The 9,949-nt window shown below is 41.9% G+C and overlaps 1 protein-coding gene across 1 annotated transcript in view; it reads right to left on the bottom strand.

Annotated features, from left to right (window-relative positions):
- Positions 1-8,075: 8,075 nt before the first annotated feature.
- Positions 8,076-9,949, bottom strand: part of kcnh3 (potassium voltage-gated channel, subfamily H (eag-related), member 3) — a 221,102-nt gene continuing 219,228 nt past the window's right edge. The window contains exon 15 of the mRNA XM_041807208.1: positions 8,076-9,675. Within this exon, the coding sequence (XP_041663142.1) occupies positions 8,752-9,675 (924 nt within the window). The 3' untranslated portion in view covers positions 8,076-8,751. The remainder of the gene's footprint in view (positions 9,676-9,949) is intronic.

Genomic DNA, 9,949 nt, shown 5'->3' with positions numbered 1-9,949 from the left:
ACAAATGGAACCAGCTGTCTCTCCTCCACACATTCAAAATATTTCAGAGTACCTGAAGTTAAATAAACAGTTTAATCAAAGTCACACCTGTGCAGGTAGTCTGGGATATGGATGTATACATGGCACAATGTCTCGTTTTCTTTTGGAGTTCTCCATGAGTTCTCCTGGTAAATTTTCTCAATTTACCACAGGTGAGCCCCCTAGTATTTAACCTTTCCCATGCCTCCAGTGACTGACTCCAAAACTGCAGAACAACTTCCTGCTGTCAGGGACAAGAGTGAACAGGAAATTTCCAGGAGACTACCCTGATTTCAGGGTTGCATGCATCAAAAGGGCTGTAAACTCTGCGTACATCTCCAGCAAAGCAAGGAAAAATATAGTGTGGAAACGCAAAGATTGACCAGCTCTTGAGAGCGTGGCACTGATGCAACACTGCTTATAGACCGTGCAAATCCCAGGGCTGAATACCATATGTTCAAAAAGGTTAAACTTGTATTATTTAATGATCAGTGGTTTCAAAAAGTAACAAATCTTCATAATCTTAAGTAATATTTTTAACCAAAAAAGAGACAGAGTACACAGTCTAAATTGCACAAATACATTGGCAAAAATCAGGATAATGAGATGAGAGATGAGAACCAATGATTTGTGCATTTTTTTGACAGTATGAATCAATTTTGCCTGCAACTTTTGACCAATAAAAATTATAAATGACCCAATACTGGGTGTCTAGGACTTCTGTTTTGGCAGCCATGGTGTCAAAAACGTATCAGTATAATTAGATTTTTATTGATGATATTAATTCTCCTAAATAAAATCAGATCTATACATTACAAATAGATTATCTTGTGATCAGTAAGTATATTACTACCAGTGATTCTTACAGTAAACAATCTCTTACTGAGTATTAGGCCTGGCACTGATTTTTCCTCTTCAAATCAACATGAACCAAATTAATATAAACAGTAAAGGTCTTCCACTATATCTCATTAAAAATATATATCATCTTCCCAACTCCCATTGCCCAGCCCTACCCTGTATGTTTTTGTCAAAAGGGATCTATGAAAGCTTGTGTTTTTATGGTCTGATCAGTGAGCAAGGATGGTAAATGTTCAAGGAAGAATAATGTGAGTGTGGCCCCCGGAGGGAGAAGCACTGAGTGCATCCACAGCTGTAGAATCAAAATCCACTGTTTTGTTTCACCCCTCTGATATTTTCTTCTTCTCCCATTAGGATGTTTCTCTAGTGTTGTTCCCTGACATTTCACACCTTACTCAAACTCTGATAGAATGAATGTTACCATTGGAAAATATATGCAGATCTGAAGAAGGATTTCTCCTGTGTCATGTCTTTTTTTTTACTTTTTCTTCAAATATGGGAAGCTGTTGATACTTTCAAAGAGCCATAAGGGTTGCAGGTTTGTGCTGAGAAATAATCCAGGCTTTGACATCACTGGCTCTGCACATGTGCAACAAAAACGTTAAAGCATCCATCAGACCATGCATTTTGTTTCACCTTTTTGAGGCAGAGAGACATTTTTTGTATAGATCTGGTGCTGCCTACACATTGAAAAACAGCCTACTGTTGACCTAGCGTGTCCTTTACAGCTCTAACGCTACATTTTTGTATGTAGACAAAGATGATTCTGAGAATGCAGCTTGGAGCCCGGTTAATTTTTTAAAATGGATTTGGAAAATCTCTGTTTTAATAAAATACACACCTACACGTAGACTAGGCCTAAACCGTTTCAGAGAAACGGTTATTGTCTCTGCAACTAAAACCCCAATTCCATAAAAGTTGGGGCACTGTGTAAAAATAAAGTAACACAATTGTTGCAATTCTCATATTACCACATTTTATTCACAGTAGAACATGACATATCAGATATTGAAAGTGACACATCTTACCATCTCATAAAAAGTATTTGCTCATTTTAAATTTGATGGCAGCAACACATCTCAAAAAGTAGGGACAGGACAACAAAAGGCTGGAAAAGTAAGTGGTACTAATGGAAAACATCTGGAGGAGCATTTTGCAACATCCCACCACCTATAGTTGAGGTGGTGGGATGTCATGACGTCATGAGATCACCTACAAGGTGATCTTGGGGCCGTCAGGGTCCCCTGCATAAAAGAGGCATGATTCTCTACTGGAAATCACTGCATGGGCTCAAGAACCCTTCCAGAAATCACTGTCTGTCAACACAGTTGGCCGTGCAATCCACAAATGACAGTCAAAGCTGGCTCATGAAAGAAGAAGCCATATGTGAACAGGATCCAGATATTCTGCCATCTTCTCTAGGCTGAAGCTCATTTTAAATGGACTGAGGTTACATGGAGAACTGCTCTGTGGTCAGACGCACCAGGATTTGAAATCCTTTTAAGCAACCACAGATGCCATGTCCTGTGGACCAAAGAGGGACCAACCAGTTCTAAAGCCTACATCTCTGATGCTATGTGGATGCATTCATGCCTATGGTGTGGGCAGCTTACACATCTGGAAAGGAACTATCAATGCTGGAAAGTAGACAGAGGTTCCAGAGCAACATATACTCCCATCCAGACGTCTCTTTCAGGGAAGATCTTGCAAGACAATGCCAAACCACATACCACATCCATCACAACAGCATGGCTTCACAGTACAAGAGTCCAGGCACTGAACTGACCTGCCTGCAGTCCAGACCTTTCACCAATAGAAAACATTCTGAGTATTAGAAAAGGGAAAAAATCCAGCGATGAAGACCCACATCTGTTGAGTAAATACAGCCCTGTCCCTACTTTTTTAGATGTGTTGCTGCCATCAAATTAAAAATGAGCTAACATTTGTTAATGAAATTGTGAAATGTCTCAGTTTCAACAATGTTTATGCTCTATATTGTAAATACAATATGGGTTTATGAGATTTGACAATAAATGCATTCTGTTCTTATTTACATTTTACGCAGCGCAGCCTTTTTGGAATTGGGATAGATGGGAGGTACAAGTGAGGCAGGTGTTTTCAAAGAGTAACACAGGAGTCTTGAGCTCTTATAAAACAACACTTCTTTATTGTCGTTCAGTATGTAATCCTGGTAAAGTTCGTATGTAACAGCCAGTCATTAATAAAACACGTCTGATCCCAGCAGCCTCCAAGGGGCGGGCGGTTCGTCTCATCCCACAGTCCCGTCTGCCCTCAACAGCTCAAAAGCAGGCACATTCCTCATGCAAAAAAAGCTGTGACATGCATTTGAGTAAACCCTTTTTGAAACCTAAGAAACCCCCCACCCCAACTGTCCCACCCACAGAGTAACCAGCGAGACCAGAGCTCCTCAGACGCCAGCTGGAGTTCTGCTTGGTGAATCGTTCAGTGTAAAGAGTTCAGATCGTCCGTTACAGAAAATAGAAACCAGAAATCTGACTGTACAGGTAACGTGGTGCACAAAGCACCTCATCAGAGCCAAAAAAGAAATGTACAGAAGTCCTGAGACCTCCATAGCAATGCAGCCTGGGTACTGTAGTTCCAGGTTAGGCTATAGTCTCGTTCCAGCATAAAGCTCAGTGGTTGGCAGAGGGGCTGCAGAAGATGAAAACTTTTCAACATATGCTTCATGTGTTTGTGTGCTACATAAGAACTGGGAGGTTCCACTCATTTTGGAGTGCATCCTGCTCATTATTGGAGACACGTTTCCACCCAAAGAGCCAAGAAACCTTTGGTTCCAGGAGATGATTATAGAAAAATAAAAGTTTACTTCTGGTTGTTGTTGTTTGGGTTTCTATCTCACTTTAAAAACCTGCAAAATATAGACAATCATAAGAGACTGTGATTTATGATTCAAAAGTTATTCAACTCTTAATGACCTGTGTCACTTCTTGTCGTTTACAACAATGCCGGTCTGGAAGGTTTTTAGCCTCTAAAAGCTGAACCTCATGCATGCAGTGTTTTTGAGCAGTGAAGAAGAACTGGTTTGTAATGCAGTAAATGTTCTGGTTAGTATTGCTAACATTTCACATGCCTAAATGAAGCCAGATATGAAATTTAATGAAACAGTATCAGATTGGTGCATGAACACATGCACTCACTGAACAATACCTGCATTTTAAGCAGTATCAGATGTATTTATCTCTAAGAGCAGATAGGCCCCGCTCTTAACCCCTAACCCTATTTCTATTGTGTTTGTGTTGCTTTGCAGCATCCAACTTTGTCATTATTATTGTTCCCATATTTACCACTTTTGTAATAAATTTATTATACTTTGCAAGTAGGGGTGCTTTTGCATTAGACCTGATTGTTTAGAACCACGTCGTGGCACGATCCCCCCTCCCCCGGCTGGCTCTCAAACTTTACAAACCCACCAAGGAGGAGAAAGAAGAAGAAGCTACCATGGCAACCACTCGGGTCATAACCTGAGCAAGGATTGTTTTTGTTTTAACCTGGCAAAAAGTTTACCCTGCCAACATTAATGTTTTAAAAATCCCTTTTTTGTGATACCAGCAATGTCGCCCTTCGTATCTACACATCTATGTGCAGCTCAGAAGATTAAATGGGCTTGCGCTTTGTGGATACAGCAATTTTTGAGGTGACAGGAGACTGCCTTTACATCTCATCTCACTGACTCCAACTTTTGTTCATCCATAAGGTGAGTTGTATTGACTAAATTCTGATGATTTCTGCCTTTTGTTGATGAAAAATGTGAACAAACTGAAAAAAGTTTAGTTTTTATGATGACATCATCTAGCTGACACAACACTCTGTCCCGTATGCAAGTAAGATTGCATTCACATCTCATTTGAACCATGCCAGAGTACACTTGAATTGCACCTGAGACCACCAAGTGGGCCTGGGCCTGGTGCCTAGCACAGTTTGTCACATTGACCAAAATGAATTGGACTTTGTGCTCAAATTCACTTGGATCTGGGACTAGACCCCTAGTGTGAAAGCCACCTAACTGTGTTCCCTCCTGTTTTTGTCATTGGCTTGGAGCCGGCTGTGACAGATAGGATGTATTAAATGGTAAAGGCTGGGTGCAACTCCACCACTAGTTAAATGATCTAAGGTGGCTATGTAAGGTTAAATACTGGAGCCAAAATGCTTCATTGATCAACATTGTCTTAAAATTGTCTAAAGTTTATCTGCATTTAAAAGTCTCTTTCTTGAATATATAATAACCTCCCTCTAAAAAAAAACGTACCTTGCATTGCATTCAGTCCCACTAAGCTGATAGTCAGGGGGACGTGGTTCATTTAGGGGCTGAAATTACAACATTGTTTCATTTTCATGTGATTTGTTTGTATTCACACTACACTTGGTAAAAAGAACCAAACTGTCAGGATAATGTCAAGGGGTCACATGTTTCTGGAGTTATTGTCCCAGAGAGAAGAAAAGAAGATGTAGAAGATGACAGAATGCTTCACCTAATGGCCAGAACAAAAAACAGAAATCTATCTGCTTTTGCCATTTTTTTTGCCGCATAATTAATGGAGCAACACCAAATTTATAATGAATTAGATTTTCTGCTTTTGCTTTGGTGATCATAAAGCATTGTTTTATGCTTGACGCATCTTCAGAGTTGCAAGTGTCCGCACATCAAACATGACATAAAAACTTCAGACATCCCTTTACGGGTGTCCTGTCACCTGGCTGTGCATATCTCCAAAATTTTTACAGATGCAGACACGCCAGACATGAAAACATGCTACAGACGAGCTTTTATGAAAGAAGAGCAGACACTAGGTATAAACACACCAGACGTCATGATTTTGAAGTTTATGTCCGTGCGGCTGTCCAAGTGGAAAGCATAAGCAAGACTTTAGAAGGTGCCAAATATGAGCAGCCAGGGAGCGTCCAGATCATTGTTCTTTGCATGAAATGAATGAATCTGAACTGAAGAAGGCGAGCCAAAATGAAAGCAAGAGACTCTGACATTCTGTCATGGTACCTGGAATGAGCTTTCCCACCAGTCCAAACAAACCGGACTATCCGAAGAAATGAACCAGGGTTCTTTTTAAAGCAGACCAAACAGCTCTAGAGTGAAAGTGACCTAAATGTTCCTGGTTTCTTCTCTTTAGGTGAAAACGTGGCTTTAAACAGTAAACCTCCCTCCTTAGCTTGTTTCTGTTGGATGTCCCAGACATGTAAAATATATCCTCGTTGCTCCCAAAAATAAATACAATGAAAATCTAAATAAATAAATAAATAATTTAGGTAAAAGGTGCTAGAGTTCTCTGCAGGTGACACAGATGGCTTCTCATGTCAAATTTTGATCCAAATGCTTTCCCGTAGATAAACAGGCGAAGGATTGCCATGAAGTCTCATGTCTTTATGTGGAGAAGGCACGAATGGCTGGATGGCTAAAGCTCAGGAGGGATGTGGGTGTTCTTGCTTGTACAGTCGGACTGGCTGGTTGTAAACAGTTGCGATGGTGACAAACTGATGACTATGGGTGCTGTTAATGGGTTTAGAGTTATCCCGCTCTTTTCCTGCTTTTGTCTTTGGCACACGACCCAGCAGCTCGCTCTACTCGATTACATCATCATCCCTTCACTAGACTGGCCTTTCTTTAACAGGGGGAAGAAATGTAGACAAATTGAAAATAATTTAAACAATTTTCTCTGCAAACATGAGCGATGTAAATGATGAAAAGATGGATCCATGTCAGCTGAGTGTTTTCTCCATGACCCAGGAGACAGATAATCTCCAAAATAATCCCATGATGCAGCCTTCCAGTGGAGTAGACCTGATAAAACTGAGACTGAATGATGAGTTTACATTCCCAGTTCAAGAGCAGTTGTGTCTCGAACTCTCAGACTTCAGTAAGATGTGATTTTTTCAACTTGAGGCCACGTTTACTCAAGAATGATCTCAACTGAAAACAGAAACCTTTTGTCACATTTTGACTTTATGTGATGCCGTGTTTTGTCTGCCTGAAAATGGAAAATTTTAAAAATGTGTTCCAGAGAGCAAACCATTACTGTCAGTGTGTATTCCACTGCCAGTTCAATCAATGGCCATGCATAAGTAGGTGGACTATAACTATAATGGAGCTCTGTTCAGCCTGCTACATCCTTCTGTTACTTTTCTATTACTATTGCTAACACAGGAGTTAGATCAGTCTGAGGCTGCCTGCTGCTCTGTGTCTGGGTTCATGGTAGTAGAGATTGTAATTGTTTCAATATTAAAATTCATTAAAGTGTTTGTGAGTCTGAACTTAGACTAGAATGGACTAAAATTGTGCAGGTGTGGACATCTTCTGACACAAACGTTGCTTAAGTGTGTGGTAACAGTCAGAAATCCTGCAGAGCATGCAAAAATGCTTAGGGCTCTACACTTACAGTGTGAGTCTGCTAATGTCTTCAAACTTCTACATCTTGATATTAAAAATATACTTAAACTAGTAAACAACAGCTTAACGGCACAGTTCACAAACAGTGGCTGTGCCCCACTGTCACTGCATAAAAAAGGTCATGAGGAGTAAACTCTAATCACTGCTGTTAATATTTTCTCTCCATGCCATTAAAAAATGATCACCTCAAAGAGTGTTCTCAATATAAAGTGGTACGGAGTACTTTACAACTTGAATGCTACTGAAAAGGTAATCTTTCATTATTATATTATACAATATTAAAGAAAAAAAAGACAGATTGTAAAATAGGATGACAAAATTTGCCAGAAGGCTACAAAGTCTAGTGCAACCTCTGCCCAGGCTGTCAGGATACTGATATAGAAATCAGTGTAATCGAGCTGATTTTGTCCCTGAAGACAAAGAAATACAGGTGCAGATAGGACACAGTATAACCCTAACAAAGCAGCTTAATACAGGATTGGATCAGTCAAATATAAACCTGGAGTAAGAACTGAAGTCCAAGTCCAAAGGCGGACATGGTCTCTAATTTTGTCAGCACTGTATGGGCATGTTAGGGCAAGATGGCATGCCACCAGTTTGGGTTCTGGTGTCATCTTTTAAAACCAATGACAGTTGTGATGTTTACACTGATGTCTCAAATGAGCTTTTTTTTAGCTGAGGCGGGTCTCCCTGACAAACAGCTACAGAACGCTGGCTTATATGAACATCAGCCACACCTCTAATCATGAATAACTCATATCCTTCGTGTCCATATACTGTAGATATGTACTATTCAGTCAAAATATATTTTTCATTTGGCTGTAAACATGTTTATTTCTGCATTAAGTGTGCATTTACGTGTTGTTGCATCATAAGGTAACCCAGCCAACTTCTGGCCAGGTGTGCACACTACAGCAATTGAGTTATTTTAGCAGATTTATGTGCATGCCTAACTGTCATCTGAACTAGGAACTTTTAAAACAAATGACAAATGTCTCAGTTTCAGTGGATCATTTTCGTGTAAACGCTGCGTGAGCTATACGAGTCCATCCCTGCCCTCTGAAGAAGAGGAGACAAATCTATATTGGATTTAAAAGCATCACTGTTTGGAGCTAAGCTTGTCTCCAAGGAAGAACTGAACCAGTTTAAGAGATGTTCTCTGGTTCTAAGTTTCCCAGCTCTGCGTGGAGCGACTGATGCTACTGAAGTTGATACTGCTGCAGCTCTGTGTAGGAAACCTCCTTCACACTGATCAGCTGGCAGCTCGTCCCAGCCTCGCAGGTGTGTTTCTGTTCACTGGATTCTCCATCTCCTATTTGTTTCTGCTTTGTTTCATTTCTTGCATGCCATTCTCCGTGATCTGATCTCTGTTTTTCCATCCTTTCATCCTGTTTCTCCTTTTCCATTTTTCACGTTTGCTCGGTATGACCCATTCATAACGCCGGCTCTTCTTCATCGATAAAACTGATGTGCTCCGTGGAGGACTGCGCCTCTTCCGCCTGTTGTCCCCTCTCTTGCATCTCCAGCTCCTGCAGGCTCGAGACCGGTCTTGTCTCTCTTTGGCGCAGCTGTGACTTACACCAAGGTGGAGTCTGGTTTTCTACTCGTCCCCTCCTTGTAGAGTCCAAAGACACGGGAAGAGACAGGGTGGAGGGTTGGAAGGGCACGGCTGGAGGGGAAACGAGGGGGACAGACGGGGAGGGCTTCAGGCGAAAGTCTCCAGGAGAGGAAGCGAGCGAAGGAGGGGCAGAGCAGTGGGAGGATTGGGGAGGAGGTGGCGTGTCCTGGGAGGGTGGCGGAGGGAGGAGGCCTCGGCTGGTGCAGCTGCCAGGTCGGGACAGAGATGAGGAAGAAGAAAGAGACATAGAGAAGGAGAGGGATGGGGAAGGAGTGCCTGAAACAAGAGGAGGCTGATCCTGCAGCGGGGGCGGAAACATCCCGTTACTGGAGGAGGTGTTGGGGATTGGGGATCCCTCAGGAAGTCTGTCCTTGGGAGAATTGGAGGGAAGGGATGGCGGTCTTGATGTGGGCTGTTGAGGTGAAGAAGAGTTAGGCCTTAGTGGTGAATGTGGAGTGGGCAGAAGGCATCCCGGCAAGTCGGCCCCCTCCGTGTCGCCGCTGTCCAGCAGAGACTGAGTGTCTGGTCTCTGCAGGGGACATGGTGTGACAGGGGGCGGCACCATGAGGCAAGTGCTCGTAGATAACTGGCTGGCACTGCTCGGAGGCGGGGTTAAATTTGGCATCATGTTCATCAGGATCGGCTGCTGTGATGACGTTTGGAGGAGGGGCTTAAGGAGGCGTGTCATTTCCTGTAGCTCTTGGCTGAGTGTGGACACTTGTTTGGAGAGACTGTTCATCTAAAAGACAGACAGACAAGGAAAGTTCAGACTAAGACAAAGGTCAGGACATGTTAATGGGATATCGACTTTCTTATTCCTCAGGAAGATGGAGGAGGGTGTGAACAAAAATACAGGACAAGGTTAATCCTCATTTCTACAGAAGAGAATCTATCAGGGAGATAATGAATAACAGAGAGGAATTTAAAGGTGTCATGTATGATATCAAAATAATCAAGTATTTATGGCTCAGTGAACAAAACCTGAAATGCTTGGATCCACCAAAACATTTCCT

The sequence above is a fragment of the Cheilinus undulatus genome, linkage group 15 (genome assembly GCF_018320785.1).
Source record: "Cheilinus undulatus linkage group 15, ASM1832078v1, whole genome shotgun sequence".
NCBI lineage: Eukaryota > Metazoa > Chordata > Actinopteri > Labriformes > Labridae > Cheilinus > Cheilinus undulatus.
This window is presented reverse-complemented; position numbering and strand designations above follow the sequence as displayed.